The sequence below is a fragment of the Macrotis lagotis genome, chromosome X, assembly GCF_037893015.1.
Source record: "Macrotis lagotis isolate mMagLag1 chromosome X, bilby.v1.9.chrom.fasta, whole genome shotgun sequence".
NCBI classification, from domain to species: Eukaryota; Metazoa; Chordata; class Mammalia; order Peramelemorphia; family Peramelidae; genus Macrotis; species Macrotis lagotis.
Window position 1 is genome coordinate 6,341,368 of NC_133666.1, and position 15,833 is coordinate 6,357,200.

Below are 15,833 nucleotides of genomic sequence, written 5' to 3' on the forward strand. Positions count from 1 at the left end.
TTTTATGGAGAAGGAAACTGAGGCCACAAAGGCAAAGTGGTTCACCTACAGTTAAAACAGGAGCTTAGTTGTCAAACTAGACAGGAACTCAGTTGCCCCTTTTACAGGCCAGTGAGGCCCTCTCTCACTTGGAAATCCCCTGATCCCAAGTCCCTTCCTCTCACTGGTTCACTTTCCCCATAGGGGGACCAATGGGATTGGCCTTGGAAGTTCTTTTGAACTTGAAAATATGTGATGCGGGGATTTCCAGAGAACAAGAGAGACCCTCTGGACCTCTTCATGTCAGAAACCTCTGATCCCCTCATCTTAACTCCCAGCTAGTCTCCGTGCCTCAGTTTCCCTGTCTGTGGAATAAGCAGACTGAAGCAAACTTCCCCAATGTCCCTTTGAACAATGAAGGCTAGGTTGACTATTGTATAGAGCAATGAGGCTGGAGGCAGGAAGTTGAGAGTTCAAAGCTGGTCTCGGCCACTTTCTAGCTTACTGCCCTGGGTAAGTCAGGAAACTGACCACTATTGGTTACAGTGAAAAAGCAGGAGGAATCTTTTGCATCTAAGTGCTTGGGTTGTTGTGAGGGTTAGATGAGATAAAATCTTTGGAAAACATATTGTAAATCAATTGTAAGTGAGGAGAAGTCTTTCAAAATCCCATTTAATGTATCAGACAGCAAGTTGAGCTGATTGGAGGACAAAGACATGCTTGAGCAGAGAAGTCCTGAATTCAAGATTAGCTTCAGACATTTTCTAGCTTGGTGTTTCCATGTGCAGTCATGATAATCTCAGAATAAAATGGGTGCAATGTGATTGCATGTAAATCTTAAGGTTGTAATGAGGATCCAAGGGGATGATATTTCTAAAAAGAGCACAGCAGAGTGTCTGGCACTCTGTAAGGGACATCTAGTTTATTAGGCAGCAAGGAGGATGAGTGAACAGAGGCGTAAGAATGAAGGTGAGAAGTAGGGAGATTAATATTAGATATGTTAGTTTAGTGACTCTGGATAAGTCATTCAGTGACCCTTTGCTCAGGGTTCTGAAGGGTAAAGTGGGTTTACTAATATGGCAACCAACTTGTAAGATTTTTGTGAGACTCTCCTGAGATAATCTTTGTAAAATGGGCTTAAGATGATGCCCAGTGTACAGGCAGGTCTTAATAACTGCCAGATATTGTTTGATTTATGGAGAAGAATATTGGGAGGACCTTTGCTGAATAAGAGGGGCAGCAAGGTGAGGGGGGCAAGAAGTAAGTGGGTGTAAAGAAGGCTTGAGTTCCCAATGAGCTCTGATTCACTTTTTACTTAGAGATCTTAGACAACTCACTTATCTATTCTTTGCCTCATTACTCTTAGGGAGTAAAATGGGTAGAGATGTATTTTTGTAAGCACTGAGAATGTCATCAGATCATGTAATACAATGATATTATTAAATGGACCTTCTAAATAAATAGTATGGGACCTTAGATAAGTCACTTAGCTAATCTTTGCTTCCCTATTCTTAGTGGTAAAAGAGGTGTAATTCTATTACATATTAGCCCTGAGACTATCATCAGAACATACAATACAATGATATTATTTAGTGGATCATTCTTATAAATAGTCAGAGACACTGAGAATATCATGAGACCTTGCAATTCAATGATATTATTAATTAGACCTTCTTCTTAAATACTAAGGGACCTTAGATAAGTCACTTAGTAATCACTATTCCCAGGAGTAAAATGGATATAATTGTATTTCATGGAAACCCTGAGACTATCATCAGACCATACAATACAATGATATTATTAAATAGATCTGCCTAATAAATAGAGACCTTAGATATGTCATTTGGTTATTCTTTGCCTCATTAGTCTTAATTGTGAAATGGGTATAAGTGTATTTCATATAAGCACTAAGACTATCTTCAGTCCATGAAATACAATGATTTTATTAATGGACCTTCCTCATAATTAATAAGGTGCCTTAGATACAACGCTTACCTATCCTTTGCCTCATTATTCATTTTTTTAGTTTTTTGCAAGGCAAGAGGGTTAAGTGACTTGCCCAAGGCCACACAGTTAGATAATTATTAAGTGTCTGGGTCCAATTTGAACTCAGGTCTCCTCCTGACTCCAGGGCCTGTGCTCTATCCACTGCACCACCTAGCTGCCCCTGTCTCATTATTCTTTTTTTTTAAAGAAAGATTTTATTTTGAATTTTACAATTTTTCCCCTATTCTTGCTTCCCCCCCACACCCCACAGAAGGCAATTTGCCAGCCTTTACATTATTTCCTTGGTATACATTGATCTCAGTTGAATGTGATGAGAGAGAAATCATATCCTTAAAGAAGAAAAATAAAATATAAGAGATAGCAAAATTACATAATAACATAATGGGTTTCTTTTTTCTAAATTGAAGGTAATAGTCTTTGGTCTTTTCAAACTGCACAATTCTTTCTCTGGATACAGATGGTATTCTCCATCGAAGGCAATGGAGAATGTCCCTGATTGTTGCATTGATGGAATGAGCAAGTCCATCAAGGTTGATCCTCACCCCCATGTTGCTGTTAGGATGTACAGTGTTTTTCTAGTTCTGCTCATCTTACTCGGCATCAGTTCATGCAAATCCCTCCAGGCTTCCCTGAATTCCCATCCCTCCTGATTTCTAATAGAACAATAGTGTTCCATGACATACATAGACCACAGTTTGCTAAGCCATTCCCCAATTGAAGGACATTCACTTGATTTCCAATTCTTTGCCATCACAAACAGAGCTGGTTTGGATGAGTTCACAGCTCTGCCGACAATGTATTAGTGTCCCAGATTGCCCACATCTCTTCCAACAATCATCATTGTCTTTTCTGGTCATATGACCAGTCTGAGAGGTGTGAGGTGGTGCCTCAGAGAAGCTTTGATTTGCATTTCTCTAATAAGTAATGATTTAGAGCAATTTTTCATATGACTCTGGATCATTTTGATCTTATCTGTAAATTGCCTTTGCTTATCCTTTGACTACTTTTCAATTGGGAATGGCTTATTTTCTTGAAAATTTGCCTCAGTTCTCTGTATATTTTAGAAATGAGTCCTTTATCAGAAATACTAGTTGTAAAAATTGTTTCCCAATTTACTACATTTCTTTTGATCTTGGTTACAGTGGTTTTGTCTGTGCAAAAACTTTTTAATTTAATGTAATCAAAATCATCTTGTTTATTTTTGGTGATGTTCTCCATCTCTTCCTTGGTCATAAACTGCTCCCCTTTCCATAGATCTGACAAGTAAACTATTCCTTGATCTTCTGGTTTGCTTATAGCATTGTTTATTATGTCGAAATCCTGTATCCATTTGGATCTTATCTTGGTAAAGGGTGTGCGGTGTTGGTCTAATCTAAGTTTCTTCCATACTAACTTCCAATTTTCCCAGCAGTTTTTATCAAAGGGGGAGTTTTTATCCCAATAGCTGGACTCTTTGGGTTTATCAAACAGCAGATTACTATAATCATTTCTTGCTATTGCACTTAGTCTTTTCCACTGATCCACCATTCTATTTCTTAGCCAATATCAGACAGTTTTGCTAGCTGATGCTTCATAATACAATTTTAGGTTTTTGTGGGGTTTTTTGTTTGTTTGTTTGCAAGGCAATGGGATTAAGTGACTTGCCCAAGGCCACACAGCTAGTGTCTGAAGCGGGATTTGAACTCAGGTACTCCTGACTCCAGGGTCGGTGCTCTATCCACTGTGCCACCTAGCTGCCCCCTATAATATAATTTTAGATCTGATAAGGCTAAGCCACCTTCTTTTGCACTTTGCCTTACTATTCTTAATGGCAAAATGGGTATAATTGTATTTCATGTAAGCCAACATGTATTGTCAACAGACAATACAATATACTCAGATTAATAAATGGACCTTCCTAATAAATAGTATGGGAGCATAGATAAGTCCCTTAGCTATGGTTTGCCTCACTATTCTTAGGGGTAAAATGGGTATAATTGCATGTCATGTTAAACTTTAGATTATCATCAGATCATGTAATGCAATTATATTACTAATATTATATTATTAATTCTTCATAATTAGTAAGGGACCTTAGCTAAGTCATGTAGGGGTGTAATGGGTATAATTGTATTTCATGAAACCTCTGAGATTATAATTTTTTTTATTGTTTTTTGAATTTTACAATTTTCCCCCCAATCTCGCTTCCCTCCCCCCACCTCCCAGTCTGATAGTCTTTACATTGTTTTCATTAATCAAAATTGAATGTGTTGAGAGAGAAATCATATCCTTAAGGAAAAAATAAAATATAAGAGATAGCAAAAATTACATAATAAGATACCTTAAAAAAATTAAATGTCTTTGGTCTTTGTTCAAACTCCACAGTTCTTTCTTTGGCTACAATGGTATTCTCCATTGCAGACACCCTAAAATCGTCCCTGATTGTTGCACTGATGACATGAGCACGTCCATTAAGATTGATCATCACCCTCATATTGCTGTTATGGTATACAATGTTCTTCTAGTTCTGCTCATTTTGCCCTGAGACTATAATTAGACTATGCAATACAATGAAATTTAGTGGACCGTCCTCATCAGTAGTCGGGGTCTTTGAGAATAGCATGAGACCTTGCAATAAAGCAGTATTATTAAATGGTTCGTTCTTATACATAGATGAGGTCCTCTGATAAGTTAATCAGCTATTCTTTGCCTCACTATTCTAAGAGGTTATTATCACACCATGCAATACAATGATACGATTTAGTGGGCCTTTCTCCTAAATAGTCAGAGACATTGAGAATATCATGAGACCTTGCAAATCAATTATATTATTGAATAGACCTTCCTCTTAAATAGCAAGTTACCTTAGATATGTCACTTAGCTATTCTTTGCCTCACTATTCTTAGGGGTAAAATGGGTATCATTATATTTCATGTAAGCCATGAGACTATCATCAGACCATTCAGTTCAGTGATTTTGTTTAATAGACCTTCCTTATAAATGTAAGAGACCTTAGAAGAGTTATTTATCTCTGGCCTCACTATTATTATTTATTTTTGGAATCGGTAAGCATTTATTAAGTGTCTCCTGTGCTAAGAGTTTGAGATACAAATAAAGACAAAAACGTGGTTTTGCCCTCAAGAAACTCAGATTCTAACACCCCTGACTAAAACTATGTCCCTGGACTTTGATGACCCTGGAAGAGAGAGTGAAGCTGATCCCTGCCTTGTGCTCTTCAGGAACAGGTATTACCAATGTACAAGGAGAAGTTGGAAATAATCAGTTGAAGGAAGGTAGGAGCATTAAGGGAGATGAGGAAGACTTCTTATAAAAACTAACTAAGAATTACAGAAAGCCAAGGAAGTGTAAGAAACAACAGGAAGGCCATGCCACTGGATTGCAGAGTACATGGGAGAAGTAAGATTCAAGAAGATGGGACAGATGGCAAGGGGCCAAGTTTGAAAGGGTTATAAAAGTCAAAGAAGGATTTTATATTTGATCCTGCTGGTAATGGGGAGCCACTTGAGTTTATTGAATGGGAGGTGGGGTCACATGGTCAAACCTGTGCTTTAGGAAGCTCAATTTGACACCTGTGTCAAATTACTCATATTAGAGTAAATAGAGGTCTGAGACAGGGAGAGAACTATCATCAGACTATTGCAGTAGTTTGCATGTGTGCCACCAAAATGGTGACAGTGTCTGAGGAGAGAAGGAAGTATGAAAGAGAGATGTTATCAAGGTAGAAATGATAGAATTTGACAACTGACTGAAGTATGGGAGGTGAGAGAGAGTGAGGAGTAAATTTGCCTCACTATTCTTATGGGTAAAATGGGTATAATTATACTGCATCTAAACCCTGAAACTATTATCAGACCATGCAATAAAATGAAATTATTAAATGGGTCTTTCTCATAAGTAGTAAGAGACCTTGCTTTCCAATGATATTATAAATATCATTGATTACATTATTATTATATATTATAGATCACATATTATAACATATGATTATAAAAATCATAAATAGATGAGACCCTCTGAGAAGTTACTTAGCTATTCTTTGCCTCACTATTCTTAGAGGTAAGATGAGTATAATTGTATTTCATGGAATCCCTGAGACTATCATTAGACTATACAATACAGTGATTTTATTAAATAGACCTTCCTCATAATTAGTAAGGGACTTTAGATAAATCACTTAGCAATTCTTTGCATCACTATTCGTAGGGTTAAAATGGGTTTAATTGTGTTTCATGGAAGCCCTGAGACTATCATGGGACCATGATATACATTGATTTTATTTAGTTGACATTCATCATAAAGAGTCCGGGGCCTGGAGAATATCATGAGACATTGCAATTCAATGATATCATTAAATGTATCTTCCTCATAAATAGTAGATGACCTAAGATAGGTCACTTAACTTTTCTTTGCCTCAATATTCTTAGGGCTAAAATGGGTATAATTGTATTTCATATTAGCCCTGAGACTTATCAGATCTTGCAATACATTGTTATTATTAAATGGATCTTCCTCATAAATAGTATGGGAGCTTACATAACTCATTTAAGTATTCTTTGCTTCGTCATGCTTAGGGTATAACTGGCTATAACTGTTTTTCATGTAGGACCTGAGACTATCAACAGACCATGCACTAGAATGACATAATTAAATAGATCTTTCTCATAAATAGTCAAGGGACCTTAGCTATGTCACTGAGTTATACTTTGCCTCACTATTCGTAGTGGTAAAAGGGGTATCATTGTATTTCATGTTAGCCTGGAGACTATCATCAGACCGTGAAATACAATGAATTTATTCAATGGGCCTTTCTCATAAGTAGTGGAAGATCTTCTCTAAGTCACTTAGCTATTCTGTGCCTCACTATTCTTAGGGGTAAAATGGACATAATAGAATTGAATTGAATTAACCGAGCAAGACAATGATATTATTGTGGTCCTTCCTCATAAATAGTGGACCTTACATAAGTCTGTTAGCTATACTTTGCCTCACTCTTCTTAGAGGTAAACTGGCTATAATGGAAGACCTGAGATAATCATAAGACCAGGCAATACAATGTTATTACTAAATAGATCTTCCTCGTAAATAACAAGAGAGCTTAGAAATGTCACTTAGCTGTTCTTTACCTCATTACTCTTAGAGGGAAAATGGATGTAATTGTATTTCATGTAAGCCCTATGAGGATCATCAGACCATGCAATGCAATGATTTTATTATATGGAACTTCCTCATCAATAGTAGGGGAGCATAGATAAGTCACTTAGCTATTGTTTACCTCGCTCTTCTTAGAGATAAAATGGGTATAATTGTATTTTATGTACCCCCATACAATCATCAGAGCATGCAAAACAGTGAATTTATTAAATGGGCCTTTTTCTTAACTAGTAGAGGATTGTCGATAAGTCACTTAGCTGTTCTTTGCCTTACTATTCTAAGAGGTAAAATGGGTGTGTCATGTTAACCCAGAGGCTATCATCAGACCCTGCAATCCAATGATATTATTAAGTGGATCTTCTTCATAATTACTAAGGGACTTTAGCAAGGTCACTTAATTACTCATTGCCTCACTATATTTAGGAGTACAATGGGTTTCATTGTATTTTATAAATAAAAGCACTTATAAAAGTGAGGAGACTATAATTAGATCATGTAATACATTGAAATGATTTCTTTGGCCTTCCTCGTAAATAGACAGGGTCTTTGAGAATAGCATGAGACCTTGTAATAAAGCAATATTATTAAATGGTTTGTCCTCATATGTAAATGAGGTCCCCTGAAACGTTGCTTTGCTATTCTCTGTCTCACTATTCTAAGAGGTAAAATGAGTATAATTGTACTTCATGGAAGCTCTGAGACGATCATCAGAACATGCACTTCAGTGATTTTCTTATAAATGTAAGGGACCTTAGAGAAGTCACTTAGCTATTCCCTGTCACATTTCTCTTATGAATAAAATGGGTATAATTGTTTTTCATATAACCCCTGAGGCTATCATCAGACCATACAACATAATGATATTATTAAATGGACCTTCCTTATTCATTGTAGGGGACCTTAAATAAGTCACTTAGCTATTCTTTGCCTCACTTTTCTTAGGGGTAAACTTAGTATAATTGGATTTCATGGAAGCCCTGAGGCTATCATGAGACCAGGCAATAAAATGGTATTATTAAATAGATGTCCCTCATAAAAAACTAAGAGACCTTAGATGGGTCACTTAGCTATTCTATGCCTCAGTCTTCTTAGGTATTAAATGGGTATAATTTTATTTCCTGTAAGCCCTGAGACTATCATCAAACCAAGCAAGACAATGATATTATTAAGTAGACTTTCCTCATAAATAATCAGTTACCTTAGATAAGACACTTAGCTATTCTTTGCCTCACTTTCTTTAGGGATAAGGTGGGTATAATTGTATTTCATGGAAGACCTGAGATTACCATCAGGTCCTACAATACACTAATAATATTATATGGATTTTTGTCATAAATAGTAAGGGACCTTAGATAAATCATTTAGCTATTCTTTGCCTCACGTTTCTTATGAGTAAAATGGGTATAATTGTATTTTGTGTAAGCCCTGAGACTATCATCAGATCCAGCAATATAGTGATGTTTTTTTAGTGGGCCTTCTTCATAAATATTTGGGGACCTTGAAAATATTTTGAGACCTTACAATACCATGATAATTCTAAAGGGTTCTTCCTCATAAATAGTAGAGGCCCTCTGATAAGTCACTTAACTATTCTTTATTTCACTATCCTTTGGGGTAACGTGGGTATCATATTTCCTTTAAGCCCTGAGCCTACCATCAGACCATAGAATACAATGATTTTATTAAAGAGACTTTTCTCATTAATAGTATGTGACTTTAGATGAGTCACTTAACTATATTTTGTCTCACTCTTCCTAGGGGTAAAAGGGTTATAATTGTATTTCAAGGAAGCTCTGAGACTATCATTTGACTATACAATACAATGACTTTATTAAATGGGTCTTCCTTATAAATAGTAGAGGCCCTCTGATAAGTCACTTAGCTATGTCACTAAACTATGCCTCACTATTCTTAGGGGTCAAATGGGTATAATTGTATTTCATGTAAACCTTGAGACTATCATCAGAACATAGAAAGCAATGATATTATTGAACAGATCTTTATTATAAATAGTATGTGACCTTAGATAAGTCACTTAACTATACTCACTATTCTTAGGGTTAAAATGGATAATTTATATTTCATGTAAGCCCTGAGACTATTGTTTGACCATGCAATACAATGATATTATTAAGTGATCCTTCCTCATAAATAGTAAGAGACCTTAGATATGTCACTTAGCTATTCTTTGCCTCACTATTCTTAGTTGTAAAATGGGCAGAATTATATTTTATGTAAGCACTAGGACTATCATCAGTCCAGGAAACACAATGATTTGATTAACTGGACCTTCCTAATAATTAGTAAGGTACCTCAGATAAATCACTTAACTATATTTTGCCTTGCTATTCTTAGGGATCAAATGGGTATAATTGTATTTCATGGAAGCCCTGAAACTATCATCAGAACATGGAAAACAATGACATTTTTAAGTAGATCTTTCTCATAAATAGTATGGGACCTTAGATAAGTCACTTTACTGTACTATTCATAGGGCTAAAATGGATATTTTTGTATTTCGCATTAACTCTGAGATTATCATCTGACCATGCAACACACTGATATTTTTAATTGGATTTACCTTATACACTGTAGAGTACCTTAGATAAATCACTTAGCTATTCTTTGCCTAACTATTCTTAGGGGTTAAATTGGTATAATTGTATTTCATGTAAGCCTTGAGACTATGCAATACAATGAAGTTGTCAAATGAGCCTTCTTCATAAATAGTAAGGGACCTTAGATAAGTCACATTCTTATTCTTCATCTCAGTGTTCCTAGGGCTAAAATGTATTTGTATTGTATTTCATGAAATTGTATTTCATGAAAACCCTGAGACTATCATCAGACCAAGCAGTACAAAGATATTGTTAAACAAATATTTCTAATAAATATTATAGGACCTAACTTAAGTCACATAACAGTACTTTACCTCATTATTAGGGTTAAATGGGTATATTTGCCTTTCATATTAGCTCTTAGACTACCACCAGACTGTACAATTCAGTGATATTATTTGTTTGTTTGTTTGTTTTGGTTTTTGCAAGGCAAAGGGTTTAAGTGACTTGCCCAAGTCACACAGCTAGGTCATTATTATGTGTTTGAGACTAGATTTGAACTCAGGTCCTCCTGACTCCAGGGCCGGTGTGTAGCCACTGCGTCACCTAGCCGCCCCCAGTTCAGTGATATTATTCAAGTCGACCTCCCTCACAAAGAGTGGAGGACTTAAGATAAGTCACTCAGTTATTCTTTCCCTCACTATTATCGCAGATAGTACTGTATAATTGTGTTATAGAAATAATTGTATGTCATGTAAACCCTGAGACTATCATCAGATCCTACAACACAATATTATTAAATGGACCGTCTTCATAAATACTATGGATCCTTAGCTAAGTAACTTAGCTACTCTTTGCCTCAGTACTCTTAGTGGTTCAATGGATATAATTGTGTTTCATATAAGCCCTGAGACTATCATCAGACCATGCAGTACTGTGTTATTATTTAGTGGGCCTTCTTCAAATAGTTGGGGACATTGAGAATATCACAAAACCTTGCAATACAATGATATGACTAATTGTCCTTTCCCTTTTTTCTTTTTCTTTTTTTAAAATTTATCTAAGGCAATGGGATTAAATGACTTACCCAAGGTCACACAGCTAGGCAATAATTAAGTGCTGGAGGCCGGATTCAAACTCAGGTCCTCTTGACCCGCAGGGCTGCTGCTCTATCCTCTATACCACCTAGCTGTCCCTGGTTCTTTCTCATAAATAGTAGAGGACCTCTGATACATCACTGCGCTATTTTTTTTTTTTTTGCTTCACTATTCTTAGCAGTAAAGTGGATATCATGGTATTTCATTTAAGCCCTGAGCCTTTCATCAGACCATACAATACAATGATTTCATTAAATAGACCTTTCTCATAAATAGTGTGGGCACTTAGTTATTCATTGCCTCACTCTTCTTAGAGGTAAATTTTGTGTAATTCTATTTCATGGAAGCCCTGACACTATCATCAGACCATATAATACAATGATATTATTAAATAAATCTTTCTCATAAAAAGTCAGGGACCTTAGATAAGTCACTTAGTTATTCTTCGCCTCACTATTCTTAGGGGTAAAATGCATATAATTGTATTTCATTTATGCCCGGAGGGTATCATCAGACCATTCAATACCATGATAATATTAAATGGACCTTCCTTATAAATAGTAGAGACCATTAGATAAGTCAGTTAAATATATTTTGCCTCACTATTCTTATGGGTAAAATGAATATAATTGTTATATGTGTAAGCCTTGAAACTATCATCAGACCTTACAATTTACAATGGGGCCTGATTTACTTTTTGGCTTAGACAGTTGGGATACCCTTCAATTTTTCCTCGCCTCAGTGTTTTCAGTTGTTAAATGGGTATAATTTTATTTCTTGGAACTCCTAAAAATTTCATGAGCATGAAATACAATGCTATTACTCATTGGTCTAGAGGACATTTCATGGCGCACAGTAGTGGTAAAATCAATTCTAGTGGTCAGTATAATTTTATAGGAAAATTCTTTGAGAAGGGCATTTAATGAATTAGGGAGAAAGCAAGGTGAGGGGATAGAGAACTAAGCCTAATTCAAAGAAAGGTTGAATTCATAATCACTTAGGGACCTTAGATAAGTCACTCAGCTATTCATTGTCTCAGCATTCTCAGAGGGAAAATGGAACTGAGTGCTTCATATCACTCCTAAAAATTTCATGAGCATGAAATGCTCTAATGTTGCTTAATGAGGCATGGGACAGTCCATGGAACATGGTAGGAGTGCATACTAGATATCAGTATAATTATATAATAGCAAACATTGCAATGGGCATTTCTTGAGGCAGGCAGCTAGTTTGAGTCCAAAATTGATCTAATTAACTTTTTAAGTTAAGAAGCTTATAGAAACCACTCTATTCCTCTTTTACCTCAGTGTTCTCAGGTATAAAAAGTGTCTAATATTATTTTCGGTAATTCCTGAGAATATCATGAGCAAGAAATGAACTGTTATTATTAAATAGAACTTATCACAGTCTGTGATGCATAGTAGGGGCTCAATCAATGCTAGTGGTCAGTATCATTCCACTGGAAAATTCTGGGAAAAGAGTTTTTAGCATTGCACAAGATTAGCAATGTGAGTGAATTAAGCCTGTATAAAGAAAGCCTGAGATTAAAATGGGCCTGAGACATTCTCTAACTTTGTGACCTTATAAACGTCACTCAACGACTCTGCCTCAGTGTTCTCAGGTATAAAATGGGTAGAATAATTTTTCACATAACTTTGGAGAGTTTTGTGAACATGCTGTACAATGATATTACTCAGTGAGGCAGAGGATAGTTCATGACACATAGTAGGGATGCACTAATGCTAATTTTCTGTACAATTATAGGAGAGAATTTTCTAAAAAGGACATTTACTGTGTTAGGAAGCTAGCTAGAGTTCCCAGTGAACCCGACTCATTTTTTAACTTAGAGACCTTAGATAAGTCACTGGACTATTCTTTGCCTCAATATTTGTAGGTGCTACCTAGAAAGAAGGCTTGAGTTCAAAATCAGCCAGAGAAGCTTTCTAGCTGAGTGACCTCAGAGAAGTCACTCAACTACTCTTTTGCCTCAGTGATCTCCAGTGTAAAGTGGGTACAATAGTATTACAGGTAAGTCCAAGGAGGTTCAACATTCCTTTCTTGTAAGCTTTTGATTTCCACATTTTTCGCCATCCTTCCCTTTACTTCCCCCTCCCAATTACAGTGAGTCAGATGCAGCTTGCAAAGCCAATGAGGATCAAATGGGGTAGTGCCAGGGTCTGTCATACAGGAGCTGCTTAATAAATGGCAACTGCCACTAGAAGTCTATGGAAACAATCTACTAATTTGTTCATTCAGTGCAAACCCTGTGTTGTCAGTGGTGGTAGCAGCTGTAGCCTCCTTCAGAGATGGCAACTTGGCTGGGCAAATAAGGCTTGGTGGTGTTGGCCTTGCTGCAGCCATTGTTAACCCTCAGCCTGTGGCTGGGTTTTTTCTCTCTTTTTCAGCCATTAATGGTTTTGTCTTCTCAAACCTTCCTGGGTTAACCATGTGCCAGGGGGACACAGTAGCCTGGCACTTCCTCAGCTTGGGCACCGAGACTGACATACATGGAGCCATGTTCAAAGGCCATACCATCCAGATGCTGGGTATGCGGAAGGCTGGAGCTTCCCTCTTCCCACACACTTTTGCTACAGGGCTCATGTTTCCGGACACTCCAGGTAAATGCTTTTGACTTATTGTGAGATCCTGGTAATGGCATGAGGTGCCTCCCTGGGTCTCCCATCCCCCAGTCCATTGCTTCCTCTCTACCCCAGATCTCTGAACCTTTCAAAAGGCCTAAACTGAATTGGCAGGCTACAAGGTCTCTCTCCTTGCCCTTCTCCAGGCCCTCCAGTGTCTGAGTGGGCCTAAGGGGTCAATATTTATTAAGCACCTACTATGTGTCAATCCTTGCCCTTAGAGAGCTCCCACTCTAATCAGCCAGACAACTTGCACGCAACTGCGTACGACCTGCGTCTAGTAGGACTAATTAGCCGCAATCCGTTGAGGGAAGACCCCAGGATGGGGGAAAACTGGAACAGGTAGAGGGTAGCTTAGGCGGCTCACTAATTGGAGGACTGGGCCTGGGCTCAGTAGGCAGCCTTGAATTCCAGTCTTAGTAGCTTAGCGGGGTGACCCTGGGCAAGTCACTTCACTTCTGCTTTAGTTTCTCTCACTGAAAATGAAGATCCTAATCTCACCTAACTTCCTAGAATTGTGGGGAAGATCAAATGAGATGATTTTTGTAAAATGTGTGGCACTCAGGGCCTTCTCCAGTCATCCTGATTCTTATCTGGCCACTGGACCCAGATGGCTCTGGAGGAAAAGTGAGGCTGGGGACTTAACACAGCATCCCCCCCCCCACTCAAATCCTATTCACATGCTTGTCATGGTATCACCTCCCTGATGTCATGGTCTTATTCAAAAATGAGAACAAACCTTATTAGAGGCGCTTAGGGTTTTATTCCCTTCTTCCCCCTCCCCATCTCCTTCTTACTGTAGAAGGTGGGATTTTAGCTGGGACCTGAAGGAAGTCAGAAAAGACAGAAGGTGGAGAGGAGGAGGGAGGGGCTTCCAGGCAGAGGGCATAGCCAAGGAGAATGCCTGGAGTTGAGAGATGAAGGGTCTTTTGGAACCACTGTGGGGAGATCCATATCCCAGAATCAGAGAGTCTGTGGGGAGGGGGTGGTGACATACGATGTAGGAAGCGTGGAAATATGTGTTTAAAGGATGGTGAACACCAAAGTAGATTTTTGATGGGCTCCTGGAGGCAATAGGGGGGCACTAGAGTTTGTTGAGTAGGTTATGTGGCAGATCGCTGGCAGTTGGGCAGAAGGTGCTCTAGAGTGGGGACACTGAAGTAAACCTGTCAGCAGCCATTGCCAGAGTCCAGGTGTAAGGGCCTGTACCTTGGAACATTTGTGAAAGATGCTGGAAAGGTCAGATTGATCTGTTTTGGCAACAGCTTGGATACGGGGGTGAGATGGCAGGAGGGAGGGAGGCTTGAAAAGACAAGACAGAAAATTTTGGAGGCAAAGCTAATGAGATGTTTTGGACATGTTGAATTTCAGATGTCCATGGGGCATCCAGTCTGAGATGTCTAAAAGGCAGCTGGTGATGGGAACCAGCAGGTCAGCGGAGAGGTTAGGCTGAATAAGTAGATCTGAGAACCGTCACCATATAACAACACAGAGATGCTAATTGAATCCATGAGAACAGATGAAATCACCATCATGAGCAAGAGAACGGGGGAGTCGGCCTCCAGGAACTCTGGGAGCCACCCCCACATCCTGATACAACGTAGCCAGGACTTCCTGGCGCAGTGGGGACCCAGGTGCAGGGTCAGACAACAGGGGGCAATGGAGGCCTAGTTTTGATGAGACCCAGCTCTTGAGGGCTTTAGGGATCCAGAACACCAAGACCCAGACAATGTTGCAATCCTGTCTCCTAATTAGCCCAGTAGAGATAGAGCAGAGTCTCCAAAACAAACTGAGGGGCCTGGGGGATTGCTACCAGTGCTGCTGATAGTTGGGGGCCAGGCTGAGGTGGTCCAAGACTGACTGGGCCCAGAGACATGACCAATAAAGTCTTGGAGATTTGAGGGCAGAGAAGAATCCATTTTGGTTAGAGCATTGAGTAGGTCGTAGGGGAATGATAAGAGATAAGACTGGAAAAGGGGTGAAATCCCATGAACCCTATCCTTCTATTAGGAAAATTGTGGAGAGAATTTCTGTATTGATTAAGAGAGAATCTCTGTATAAAGAGACTGAGAGATAGGGGAAGGGGAAGGGGGAGGAAGAGCAAGAATGAGAGAGACTTGGGGGGTCATTTCATGTTCTATTAGATTGAGTTGATAGAAAATTAGTTTTTCTACCCCTGCCCTCCCTTTATTTTTGATTTTGAGTTACTTATTATTTTATTAATTCGTTCATTTATTCATTTATTTATTTGTTATTAATTTTTGATTTTGATTTTTTATTCCTTTCTAAATTGGGGAAGGTTGTATCAAGGAATGAAGAAGATGTAAAAATAAAAGCTAGTAACACTAAAAGCCAAGGGCCTCCGAGACAGACAAATGCCCCTCCCTCCCTTCCTTACAGC

The 15,833-nt window shown here is 38.2% G+C and overlaps 1 protein-coding gene across 1 annotated transcript in view; it reads left to right on the forward strand.

Moving 5' to 3' along the window:
* The window catches only part of HEPH (hephaestin), an 83,426-nt gene that overhangs the window by 31,952 nt on the left and 35,641 nt on the right, over positions 1–15,833 (forward strand). The window contains exon 12 of the mRNA XM_074199882.1: positions 13,199–13,411. Coding sequence (XP_074055983.1) covers positions 13,199–13,411 — 213 coding nt within the window. The remainder of the gene's footprint in view (positions 1–13,198; positions 13,412–15,833) is intronic.